At 54.7% G+C, this 13,573-nt stretch overlaps 1 protein-coding gene across 1 annotated transcript in view; it reads right to left on the bottom strand.

The window, feature by feature from the left end:
• The window catches only part of NSG1 (neuronal vesicle trafficking associated 1), a 31,441-nt gene extending 18,425 nt beyond the window's left edge, over positions 1-13,016 (bottom strand). The window contains exons 1-3 of the mRNA XM_035294077.3: positions 12,945-13,016; positions 12,361-12,515; positions 8,737-8,853 (exon numbers count right to left, since the gene is read on the bottom strand). Coding sequence (XP_035149968.3) covers positions 8,737-8,853; positions 12,361-12,489 — 246 coding nt within the window. The 5' untranslated portion in view covers positions 12,490-12,515; positions 12,945-13,016. The remainder of the gene's footprint in view (positions 1-8,736; positions 8,854-12,360; positions 12,516-12,944) is intronic.
• Positions 13,017-13,573: the final 557 nt, after the last annotated feature.

The following is a 13,573-nucleotide window of genomic DNA, read 5'->3' as shown; positions in this document are numbered from 1 at the left end:
CAGACAGACCCCAGGAGGCAACTGCCACTTTGTGACAAACTACCATTTCTCACAGCACAAGCAGTCGTCTGAAGGACAGATGTCTACCACTGATGTGCACACGTGTATTACAGCAGTCTACATTATCCCGATATTTACATCACTTCTCTGCAGCTGTTAATAGACGCTCTAAAGCAGGAGACAATGGGATTATATCTGTTGCGCAGGGATTTGTACTCATTGCTGTGTGTCCCACAGATGCCCTGAGGTGGCCAGAGGTGGCCCAGCCCCCCTGCTGTGGGCGTTACAGGGACAGTACACTGGAGCAGCGGGTGCAGGGCTCCACCAGGTTTGTGTCGTTGACCTCTTTGGCAGCTGGGTGAAACCACGAATCCTTAGAATGGTGTTTGAAATGCATAAAACACAATACATAGACTTGCAAAGAAAACCAATTATACTGAAATACTGGTATTAAAATATTACAAAAATATAAATTTGTGATATAATATATATGTGTTGCACCTGGTGCAGTGGTTCACGCCTGTAATCCCAGCACTTTAGGAGGCTGAAGCGGGGTGGATCACGAGGTCAAGAGTTCAAGACCAGGCTGGCCAACATGGTGAAACCCTGTCTCTGCTAAGAATACAAAAATTAGCTGGGCATGGTGGCGTATGCCCAGCTACTACTCAGGAGGCTGAGGCAGGAGAATTGCTTGAACCTGGGAGGTGGAGGTCACAGTGAGTTGAGATCACACCACTCCACTCCAGTCTAGGTGACAGAGCAAGACTCTGTCTCAAAAAAATGTGTGTGTGTGTATGTGTTTATGATCGCTGAACAAGATCTGATACTGTGGCTTCAAAGGAACCATGAGCAATAAACACTGTCCCAAGACCTTGGCAACAGCTGCAATGTGATATAAAAACACCTGTGATCTGCGTTAGTGACAAAGTCACAAGTACCACTACTATCTCTATAGCTTATTGCCTACATTAAAAAGTGAAGGGATTTGTACACTGAAACTATAATAAATTTTTGAATGAAATTAAAGAGGACATAAATAAAAGGAAATACACCCTGTGTTCATAGATGGAAAAACTTAATATTGTTAGGATGGGAACACTTTCCAAACTGATCTACAGATTCATAACCATCTCTGTCAACAACCTAAAAACCCTTTGTTATTGTTGTTTGCAGAATATGGAAATTGCAAGAGACCTTAAAGAGCCAAAAGTGTTTTTTCAAAACCAGTATGGAAAACAAAGAACAAATTGGAGGAGTTCTCAATTTTAAAACTCGCTACAAAGCTACAGTAATCAAAACAGAGTGGTACTGGCATAAGACTAGATATATAAATCTATGGAATACAATCAAGAGTCTAGAAACAAAACTATGAGTCCATGGTCAACTGTTTATCAATAAGGGGGTCAAGACCAATTAGGAAAGAACAGTCTCTTCAACAGTGGTGGTGGGACCACATGTAAAAGAACGGTATTGACCCTTACCTCATACCATATATAAAAATTAACTCAAATTGGTCAAATATCTAAATATAAAAGTGAAGCCATAAAAAACTCTTAGAAGAAAACACAGGAGAAAGAATCTATCTTCACAGGATTTGGCAATGGTGTCTTAGATCAGGGCTCCCCCACCCCCGAGCTACGGACCAGTACCGGTCCATGGCCTGTTAGGAAGTGAGCTACACAACAGCAGGTGAGTGGTGGGTGAGTACACATCACTGCCTGAGCTCTGCCTCCTGTCAGGTCAGTGGCAGCATTAGATTCTCACAGGAGCATGAACCTTATTGTGAACTGTGCATGCAAGGGACCTAGGTTGTGTCCTCCTCATGAGAATCTAATGCCTGATAATCAGAGGTGAAACCGTTGCATCCCAAAACCATCCCCCACTCCCTGGTCGGTGGAAAAATAGTCTTCCACAAAACCAGTCCCTGGTGTCAAAAAGGTTGGGGGCCACTATCTTAGATAGATGTAGCTCAAAAATACAAGCCAACAGAAGAAAAAACAAACGATGCTTCACCAAAAATTTAAAATTTTGTTCATCAAGGAAACTAGCAAGAAAGTGAAAAAGAACCTACAGAATGGTTGAAAATATTTACAAATCACATAAGAGCTTAGTATTCAAAATATATAAGGAACTCTTACAACTCAACAACAAAAACACAGCCAGGTGTGGTGGCTCACACTTGTAATCCCAGCACTTTGGGATGCCAAGGCGGGAGGATTGCTCGGGTCCAGGAGTTTGAGACCAGCCTGGGCAACATGATGGAACCCCACCTCTACAAAAAATACAAAAATTAGCTGGGTGTGGTGGCACGCGCCTGTAGTCCCAGCTACTCAGGAGGCTGAGGCAGGAGAATTGCTTGAACCCAGGAGGCAGAGGTTGCAGTGAGCCAAGATCGTGCCACCGCACTCCACCCTGGGTGACAGAGCAAGACTCTGCCTCAAAAAAAACAAGGTGCTGGAATTGGTTCGTGATGATGGTTGGACAAGCCAGTGAATGTATTACACGGCACTGAATGTAACGTGGCACTTACTTCAAAGTGGTAAGTTTTATATTTTACCACGATTATTTAAAGAACGGGCCAGAGGAGAGAGGCGAAAGGCTGAAGATGTCACAAACCTACTGTAGGGATCCTGACAAGAGACCGTGAGCCCAAGCAGGAGGCAAGGGAGCCTTGAGGAATGTTTCCCAGAAAGAACAGCCGGAAACTGAGAAATACAAACAGGAGCTGGGCCTCAGGGTGTGTTGATAATGAGTTGATAAGGAGGGAACATGCGTCCTCGAGGCCCAGGAGTCCTGGGTAATGGCCGACACCCAGCATCCTGACCACTCACTGTGTCCACTGTCACTCACAGAAGGGTCCCGCCTGGGCCAAGAGTTACGTGGTCACTCAAGTGAAAGGCAGTGGCCCGTGGCCTCGTTCTCAGAATGCTCACCGTCTGGACAGACCAGAAGCCTGAGTGGCATCAGCCCTCGCTGTGCTCCCGTCTGCCCTCTCTGGTCAGGGGCCACTGCCAGCTCAGGGACCACAGGGGAGTCGCCCTACAGGCCCCACTGGTGTGGAGGATGAAGCACAGTGGGCTTTGATGTGTCACCCTCATTAGCTGGGTACTCTTGGGCCTGTTCCTTAACCCTTCTGGCCTTAATTCCCCACCTACAAAATCAGGACAGCAGAGTCAACCAATAGAGACTGTCCTTCACAGTGAAAGAGAGAGTGCTTGTGGTGCCGCGAGCCCAGCCATGCACCAGGTCAGTGGCGCCAGGTCGATGGCACTGGGCAGCTGCTCTCACTCTCCCCATCCTCCTCCCCTCGGAGGAGGGAGAAGGAAATGAGCATTTCTGCTGACTAATGCGGTTAAAAAAAAAAAAGGGAAAAAACTTGGAAAAAGAAGATGAATTCCGAATCTTCCAGCATTTACAGCACTAAATATTTTAGGTAACCCACACAAAAGTGAACACACACACACACACACACACACACACACACATGCGCGCGCCCAGATGACTCAACCCATGTGGTATCCAGTCCGGCCAAAGCCCCCACACTGCAGCTGGCCTGGGAAGGTGGGCTCCAAACCACAGCCACAGGGTCCCCAGTGCCAACCCCACGGGAAGAACCCCCACCCCCACTGCTGAATGCCAAGGAAACAGCATCGCTGTTCATAAATATTTAAGAAACGCATCTTGAAACACACCAGGGAATCACTGGAGAGTGTGGAAGCAGATGGGCCCACAGGAAGCTCAAGGTCATGAGGGATGTGAGGAGAAGACACAAACCACCCAGAGTCCTCTGCGACAGGACGCAGAGGGACACCCCCACCAGTCTGCACTGCCAACCACAAGCACCACGCAGACTCACACAGCCTCTCCTGCCAAAATGCTCCCAAGCTCCGCTGGCGGTGAAGGCGTTCCAGGGCAAAGCCAACCTTGGAAGCCCTCAAGGCCCCAGGGTGTCATGGTACCCGGCGAGGGGCAGGGCTGCACCACCCAAACCTGAACCGACCTCACGGGCAAACAGTGTGGAGACCTCTCCAGCGTCAGCAGCCGGTCATCCCCGGAGCCACGAAGCACAAAGGGCTGGAGCCGGCTCTGAGGGGACCTTCCTGTCACCTGCAGAATGACGGCCTCTCATGACAGTCTCCAGACTGGAAGGAGAACTACAGGCAGCATCCCTAGCGGCCCCGACCTGCTGCTCTGCCCGCATCAGTGCGGAAGTGCAATTTCAGAAATGTTTAGGTTTGGTTAATTTGGGAAACATCTCAGCCAGTGTTTATTCACAGCATAGATACACCTCCAATTAATTAAGCGACTGCTTTCCTTGTTGACAAGAACCTCTTTGGAAGCCCAAGTCGCTGGCTGCTGCTGAGGGAGTTCTCCTGCCGTCCCCGTGTGGTGGAGAACCTTCTCCCAGTCAGCAGTTACCTAGCAACCAGCCTAGCAACCTCACAGCCAACAGATGAATCCCTGAGTGACAGTCAGAAAGCTGCATCCAAAAAGACACTCCTCCATTTCAAAGATGACATCCAAAGGCCTTAATGATGGGTGCTCCTGAGCTACACAAATTAGAGACAGAGGGGACAGAGGATTTACCCGTCACTTCAACATCTGAAAGGTGAGATTCCATTCCTGTGATTCACTCATGGAGATCAAAGAAGTAAGATCACGCTGGCCTGGGAGCTGGTGACTGGGCAGCTTCTGTGCTGCCCAGTCACCAGTAGACAAAGAAGACGCTCCGTCCCAACGACAGCTTCGACTGGGCGCTGGCAGGGGGCACGCAAGCCAGGAAGGGCAGATCTCCATCCTGGACCCCCCCCCCCATCATGCCTGCATCTCCAGCATAGCCTGTGCCCCACATGCTCCCCAGTTTCAGAAAGAGAGACCCCCAGCCCTCAACCAGCTACAGCTTCAGGCAACAGCAGCACGCCTCACTGAGTGCACATGTTCAAGGATGCCAGAACTCTAACTGGCAATAAAAAGCCGGAGAACATTCCAGAAAGGCGGGCACCCTTAGCATTCCCCAAAGGCACCAGCTCTCCTCATCCTTCCCTGCTAATGTGCTAGAACTCACCCCCATCCAGAAAGGTACCAAAACTCAGGCTACGTTAGCATCACCTGGAAGGCGTTTGTTAAAACACGTGTCCCCGGGGTTCAGGGTCCCTGTGTTAAAATCAAACTTCAAGTGATGCTGACTCAGGTGGCTCCAGAGACACCTGGGGAAATGGCACTTTGGAGGTTGCCTGTCATACACACCCACGGCAAGCGGGCAAAGAGCAAAGTAAATCTTCCCAGCTGAGAAGGGCCTCAGAGCAGCCACAGCAAAGAGATCTCTTAGAATGCAAGGTATTCAGCTGCAAAAAGCCCAGCCTACGGGCTTCCTGGGCGAGCCAGTGGCATGAAGTATGCCCCAGCAACAGGCTTCTAGAGCCAGCTGCCCAGCTCCTAGTCTGCCCTGCCACTCATTGACTGTGTGGCCTTGAGCAGGTCACCTGTCTGACTTGGTGAGAACCAGCAGGCATCACCTGTTACACGCAAGCATGGCCGTGAGACAGGGCTCCATCCGACGAGCTGCCACAGAGCTTACTCAACAAGCAGGGTCCCATGGGCAGACCCAGGAAATGTCGCCAAGTCCCCCATTCACAGGAGGCCAGCAGCATGATTAGTCATCCATTTACTTATCAAGCTGTTACTGTGCATGCAGGAAGCGCCAGAGAGGCGATGATATCAAGGAGCTCTTACCGTGGCCGGCACGGAGCGGCTGATGAGTAAGTTCTGTCTGCACAAGGAGTCCCTTAGCCTCTATTTTTGGCTGACATTCTTGGCCCAGGGGGTCTCTATGGCCTGGTTTCCCTCCTCGGGTCACCAGTTCAAGTCGAGGGGTCTAGGCTTGGAAGGGCCACACCAATGGACCTTGCCAGGACATGCAGTCACAGGCCTCGCACCCAAAGGGAAGACAGCCCAACCCAGATCCTCGAAAGAGGGCACCTCAGGGAAGGCGGCCTGGAAGCAAGGACTTAGAAAGAAAAGAGAAAAAGAACCTGTCCGTGGGGAGGCTTCCGGGGTGTCTCTGAGCCTGTCATGTCTGACCGCCTCGGGGATGGGGAAGGAGGGCGCCACATGTTCGGGGTGACCCAAGGCAACAGACCAGGGGCTTTGAATCAACAAAGGAAAAGGATTTGTAGAAGCGGAATGGCCCAACAGCGATGGCACCTGGGGTGCTCCCTCGCAAACCCACTTCTCCAAGAAACCAAGGACCTCTCGTGCCACAGCCTCAGTTTCCCTCGATATAAAATGGAGCTATGATGGTGCCTACGTCCTGAGGTGTTTGTGAAGATTAAATGAGATAATATGAGCACAGGAGCATGAAGCAGGGTCTGGCTCACGGAGCACTCGGTCACTGTGAGATGCTATTGCTGCCTCGCTACCGGAACAGGAGTTCAAGCTTTGTCGCACCTGAGAGGGACCCAGGAGGCTTCCTGGCAGAGATGTGATCTGCCCTTGGCCTGGGAGGAGATGGAAGGAGGGGGTCTGGGAAGCAGCGGGCATCCCATGAGAGCAGGGAGGGATGTGGCAGGAGGTGTGGTCGGAAGGCGTTGGCTTTGGCGCTGAGAGTCACTTAGGGAGCACCCCAGCCACCCTGGGGCCACCTGGGACTCAACAGCCTCATGTGTAAAGGGGCCAGTGCCACTGCTTTCACGGCAGTCATGAATCATAAAGAAGGCCAAGAAAACTAAGCAGAGGAACACACCCAGTAGACTTGGTCTAGCACCGTCATCTCCTGGGCACCTAGTGCATATATCACCTCTCAGACAGCCACAGGAGGTGCAGGCAGAGAGAAGAGGCAGGACCTCTGCCGGCCGCAGCCGGTCAACCGGGACGAGCACAACTGCCTGCGGTCTTCTGAGCCTTCGGGTTCTGGGCAACAGGGGCCCGGTAACCAGAGTCCCAGCCACCGCTGCTGAGGGCCCTGGTGGCAAATATGTGTCACCCATTTCTTAGGCAAGAGACCTGGGGACCTGCCTCAGGTGGTCATGTGGGAAAAGTACGAATGAAGGACACCAGAGGTTGGGGACAGAGCCTGGCACACCACAGACACTCAACAGATGAAGGAATAGCTGTTCAAGCGCCGCACTGCACCTGCTCTGTGGGAACCTAAAACGCCAGGCCTGGGAAAGCAAAGGGCAAGCCGGGCCTGAGAAACCCAGACACACTCAGACATCAGACAGCATTTAGCCATCAGGACAGAGGACACCATGACCTTGAAATTGAGGCCACTCCTACCTCCATTGGGGGCAGCAGCCAATCCCAGGGAGCGGACGGGGCAGGACAGGTGAGTGGCAGCAGAAAAGGACATGCTAATCCCACTGGCCAGCGCAGAGGACAGGGGTTGACCTCAGGTCAGTATGTCTTGGTCCTGGCCATGAACCTCAAATGCGTATGAACTGCCAAGCCAGGAGCCACCAGAAGAGCCTCTCAGCATACATGACATCCTTACATACCAGCGGGGGCAGACACAGACTGCCATGTGCCTCGACTTCCCCATCTGTAACACTGGTAATACGAATCGTACCTACTATGAGTAGGGTGTAGGCAGAGGGCTGCTGGGAGGATTCGAGGAGCTGACACCAGTAATCGCCCACGGCAACATTCCTGGGACCCGCTGTGGTGATGGGAAGGAGGAGGGACTGGAAGTCAGATTGCACCCTGGCCTCCCCAGTCACTCCGTGGCTTCAGCTTTATCTATTAACCAAGGATGGCCCACAGTCCTGCCTTCTCTGATCCACGAGGTTGTCATAGAGATCAAACATGATGCCATACACACAGGTACTCCAGAAACTGCGGGGGGTGGGGGTGGGAGTCCCTGTGTGCCCCGCATAAGCAAACCACTCACACTGCCAAGTGGAGGGTGACCAGAGAGCCAGACAGGGCCACTCTTCAAGGCCTGGGACCCACTGATGTCTCTCAGTTCACCCCCTGGAATCTGGATGAGGCTACTGTTTTACCCTCGTCCTCATGTTTCCCAAAGAATGAGTTTCCTGATCAACATCCCAACTTGTTCTTCAACCAATGCCACCTCTGAAGAGAGCCAGGCTGGCAAGAAGGCTCCTCCCACCCCCTCCTGTTCTCAGCAGCACCCCTTCATCCCATCAGGAGTGGGGAAGGACAGAGGATACACACAGCCCGGAGCCAGGCCCCCTGCAGATCGGATCCTGGCTCTGCTGGGTAGAGCTGTGATCATTCTGTGCCTCAACCTCTCTGTCTGTAAAATGGCTTATACCTGGGTGCGGTATACCCTCCTGGGTGCCAGCAATCCTCCTGGCACCTCCTGGCCAGGAGCTCACTAGGTAAAGGGCTGGGAGCCCTGTTCAGCATGTCATCGGTGCTGTGAGTTAATCTTTTTGTGACTGTCTGCTTCCTGGAACTGTTAAGTAAATGTTTTAATGTTTGGCAAGTGATTTTTCATATGTGTATAACCTTTGTCTAAAAGAAAGTTCGTGGGTGGGTTTTCCCTATTATGAAAATAAGTAATATGTGATCATTTGGAAGGGGAAAAGAAAAAAGAAATTGTCAGAAACCACAAGGACATCTTGGCAGGCAGCCAGAAGCTACTGGGTGTGCACAGCTGGGATTAGCGCAGACAGACGGCGTCAGAGCCTGGCCCTCTCTGTAGGTCATCTCTGCGGCTCAGCAGACCCCTTCTGGGGGCAAAAGCAGCATGTCACCCGCCACAGGGCCACTTACCTTAAACCTCTCGGTGACACCCTCCGTGATGCTGACGGTGAACTCAGCAATTTGGGGAGGACGTGCTTTCCCTTTCTTGCGGTCAGGTTCATACTCAGTCTTAGTTTTCACGACCACCTTATCCAGGAGACAGAGAAACAAAAGTCAGATGCATTCAGACATATCTGCCCAAAGAGGGTGGGTCTGGGAACTCCCACGTCCAAAGTTGCCATTTTGCCAGGAAGAAATTCACAAGAAGAATGAGAACAGCCACTATTTTTTGGAAATCTCCTTTGTGCCAGGACTTTCAGAGAACTGACCCATTAATCATCCTGATAGCCATCCCAGGAGGGCAATATTATAACCGAGGGGCACAGAAGTTAAGCTCATTGGCCAAGGTCATAGGCAGCAGGGCAGGGATGCAGCCTGGCATCTGACTCCTGGCCCAGTGCTCCTTCCACCCACCAGAGCCAAAGCCTGGCTTGGCCCAGGGAGTTGGGAGGCTGCATCTGCTTTTTCACTAGGCTTGCTGTACCACCATGGCACAGAAGAGGAGGTCTGAGGGCACTGTCCACATCTCTCCAGGACTGGCCGGAGAAGCTGGCTGCCAGCCTGTCGGGAAACAGATCCAGGGTCTGTCTCCACCCCTACATCCTCCTCTCCCTCTGCCCCTGCCACAGCCCCCAAAGGGTCTCCCTGCTCATTCCCCTCTACCCCTTACTGCAAGGCAGAAGGATGTTTTTCCAACCTGGAAATCAGCCCTTGTATCTGCCCTACACCCCAGCAACTTCAGGTGGACCCAGGAAGCCTCCCGCCCTGGGACACTCACAGCCCTGGCCTAACCGGTGCTCCCTCCATCACTCCCCACACCCTCGGCCAGGGACTGTTTACTTCTCTGTCCCACTGGACTGAGAGGTGTTCAAGAGCAGCATCAAGGGGTTACAGGTCTGTAATCCCCAAACCCCACTCCCTAAGCCACGTTCCAGGAGAGGCTGTTGGACTGGAGACAGCCAGCCACCCCCATGCTCTTCCTCCCCCAAGGGACGAGCCCCCAGAGGACTTCTCAGCCGGCACTGTGACCCCCAGAGCAGAGGAAGAACAGCAGAGACCATTCCAGGTGTCACTGAAAAATGATCCCAAGAGCCATAAACCTTGTAATACTTGGCCCCCACCCGCCAACTCCTTTCCCCCCAGTGCTCCTGCGGTGGAAAGGGAGGGAGTGACGGGCATGGCATGGGTTGGCCTGGGCACTCACCCCTGTGAGGCACCCATTTCTTGAGGCAGTGGTTGGGTGTCACCCTGCCATCCTCAAACCCCAACTGGACCCAACTAGCCATGTCACCTTGAGCACACAGGCCTAGACTGGCCCATGAATGGGAACAGACTACTGTTGAGGATGAGGAAAGCCACGGACACTTCCACTCCACATGGGGACCCCATCAATATTCTGGCAACCTGGACTTTATCCATACCTGCCACTAACAGGCTAGGTGACCTCGGGAAGTTCTCAAACCCTCCATGCCTGCATTTCCACATCTGCAAAACGGGGGTAACGTTGGTAGTGCCCTCATGGCAGTGTCAACTCATTAAAGGAATTTAAACCTGCAAAACTGGCAGAATAGTTCCTGGTGCAGAATAAATGTCCAGCAAATGTCAGGGGAGGCCAGCCCTGACTCTGCTGCCAGCACTGTGACTGCTGTCACCGCTGCACCTCCAGCACCTCAGCACTCAATAAACGTTCTCAGCACAGATTCCCATTTATAACCCAGCTGTGTCACCACCCCTCAGAAGCCATGTCACCTGGAGCAGGTGACATCACCTCCCTGAACTCATGTTAGCAACACGTTGCTATTGTTTAGGTTAAGAGAGGTCTTGCATGAGAGACGTCTGGCTCCAAGCAGGATGGAGTAAGAGGCACTGCCAGAAACTTCTGCATCCTGGAGGACTGTAACCTTCAGCCCAGTGACCTTGGGCATGTCCCATAAATGCTCTGAGACTCAGTTTCCTCCTTGTGACCTTAGAAACCTCCTGGAAAATGATCCCAAGAGCCGTAACCATTGTACCTACACTCGGTCCTGGCTGGAAGGGAGCAACCAACAGGGATGCTCCCAAGAAGAGAATGGTCCCGGGAGGAGCACCCCTGCTGACTGCCCCCCTCTGGACACTTGCAGAGAGGAGACTCATCACCATTCTGAGCTGCCTAGGCTACTCCTGGTCAAGCTGATTAGCTGGTGAGGACTTCATACCTGCCTGAACGCCTCCTCCCTGTATAAACCAACCAAACGGTTCTGGAAAGGAATAGACTGAGCACGAGAGAGGAGGCTGAGGCCCAGCGAGGGGAATCACCTGATAGAGGTGTTGCCTCAGCACACAGAGTTCCTGGCACCAGTGCTATCGCTCCTCAGCAGAGCAGCTGGGGACGAGGCAGAAGGGGGCGTGGGAGCCTGGGGGCCAGGCCCTGCTAATTGGACAAGTCTGTTGCCTAGACGGGGAGAGGTAGAGTGGAAGCTGAGGCCTCAGGCCTGGGGGGCACAGGTGTGGCCAGCTGACCCCCTTTCCTGAACTGAAACCCCTGCTGCCAGCCCCTTCCCTGCTCCAGCATCCCTCTCCCCATAACATACACAATAGAGCTAGGAGGACACCTTCACCGGGTTGGGGCCCCCACCGGGACACGGCCACCCCACAACACCCACCCTGTCAGCAATCACCAACTTGCTGGAAGGAAGGCAGAGCTCTGATTCAGAGCCCCTTCACCAGCGACTAAGTGAGAAAATAAATAGAAAATCACTTCCGGGAATTATTAGTAGCTGGGGTGTTTCGTAAGCAGCAGCAAGATGCTGTGTTTATGGCCTCAGATGTGAGTTCACAGCACGATCGCCTAGACATGCAAAGATCTATTACATTGGAAATATTATTCTTAGCAAGTAGAAACTGCTTAATTGGAATGTTATATTCAAAAAGAGGGGATTCTTTAAATTCAGCAGAAAACACTTTGGAGAAAGGTAGATGAATGGTTGTTCCTAGTGACACCAGTACTGAGCCAGCCCAGGCACTTATTTGGGGATTTCACAAAAGGAACAAAGAGGAAGGAGGCCCTGTGTGAGCGCGCACACCCTCTTGCACCTAGCGCCAGGCTGGCAGGGGCAGGCAGAAAGGGCCAGAACAATTCAGCACTGGGGAGGGGCTATCTGACCAAGGACAGCGCTCCCTCAACTCGGTAGGGCAAGTCAGGCTGAAACTGCCCCAGCCGGGAAGGCACCGGAGCAGCCTCGCCCGCCCCTAGGTTCCCAACAACGCCCCCACCGCCCCCTTCCAGATCGCCTGGGACCACGGAGCAAGGGAGGAGCGGGCAGCTGCGGGGCCAAGATCCTCTCGGATGAGGTTCTCAGGAAAAACGCGAAGGCATCTGGCCGCACCGGGTTGCACTGTCAGGACGAGGCTATCATTCTAAGCCAGGCCCCCAGCATCCCCCGATACAAAATCCCGCGCGGGTACATTGTCCTCGCCGCGCTCCCTCCTGCCTCCGAGCCCGCCCCCACTTCGTGTACCCAGCGCACGCGGCGCGTTTCTTTTGTTGCGGCCGCCGTGAGAGATTTGGGGGTGCGCACAGGGCAACGTGGGGGGGGGGGGCGGGGGGAGGCTTACCTTATCCGGAGGCGGGAACTGCAGCTGATTGACATCGAGGGGCGTCATCAGGGGAATGGTGTCGAAGCCATCCTCCAGCAGCGGCTGCTTGGTGCCCTTCTCCGCGAAATTGTTCCCCAACTTCACCATCTTTCCGGGAGCTCCGAGGCTGCAGCCTGCGAAGGGTGGGGGGGGCCGTGAGGAGTCACCGCGAGCAAGACCAGGGGGCGGGGGGAGGCGGGCACCCACACCCACTGTCGTCCCGGATCCGCGAGCTCGCCAGCCCCGCTTCCTCTCCGGGAGGGGTTATGGGGACGCGGCGGTCACGGCCAGATGAGACGGACGGGGGTAGCTGTGTATTTCTAGACCCTCATCTCGCAGAACCCAAGCACCGGGTTCAAGGGCGCACCGTGGCCAGGGGAGGGGGCGCCGCCCCAGCCCAGCCCCTCCAGACCCGGTCCCGGGTCCTGGGGCCACAGCGCCCGGGCGACCCGCCGTCCACAGCCCCGTCCCGCGCACTCGGGGAGATGAGCATTCCCCGGGCCCCGCTCCCCGGCCCGCAAGGTCTGTCCTCTGCAAGCCCGGGTGCGGCCGGCCGCACTCACCCACGCCCGGCTCCGGCAGGTCCGCTCCGCGCTCCGAGCTCCGCGTCGCCTGCTCCTGCTCGCAGCAATGGCGGAGGCGGCGCCGCGCGCGGGCCCGGGCAGGGGAGCGAGCGATTGGGCTCCGCGGCCGCTCCCTCCTCCTCGCGCCGCCGCCTCCCTTCCCGCCGCTCCCGGGGGCTGAGTGCGCGCGGGTGGGTGCGCGCGTGTGGCCGCGCCTCCGCCTTGACGCAGCACCCGCCCCGCCGCACAAAGGAGTGCTGGGCTGGGCGGGAGCGTCCTCAGGGACCTGGCGCTCGCCCCGAGCCGGGGGAGGGGACGGGAAAAGGGGAGAGGACGCGCCCCGGCGGGGGTCTCGGAGCGGCGGAGGGCGCCCGGGGCGGGAGGGCTACGGGCTGCGCCACCCCGGGCGGCGGCCTGGGCGCGAGGCGCTTAGAAAGGAAAAAGGGGAGGCGGAGAGCCCTAGGGACGCAGCGATCCCCAGAGGTGCGGGCAGGTGCAGAGAGGGTCCCCTCCCGCAGCGCGCCGCGCCCACCTGGGGGCCCTGAGGACGTTCTAGGGTTTGAGGGATGGGTTCAGGAGGCGCTGGGCGGTGGCGGAGACCTGAGCAGAGCGCGCCTTAGCGCTGGGAT

This window comes from Callithrix jacchus, chromosome 3 (genome assembly GCF_049354715.1).
Source record: "Callithrix jacchus isolate 240 chromosome 3, calJac240_pri, whole genome shotgun sequence".
Lineage (NCBI taxonomy): Eukaryota > Metazoa > Chordata > Mammalia > Primates > Cebidae > Callithrix > Callithrix jacchus.
This window is presented reverse-complemented; position numbering and strand designations above follow the sequence as displayed.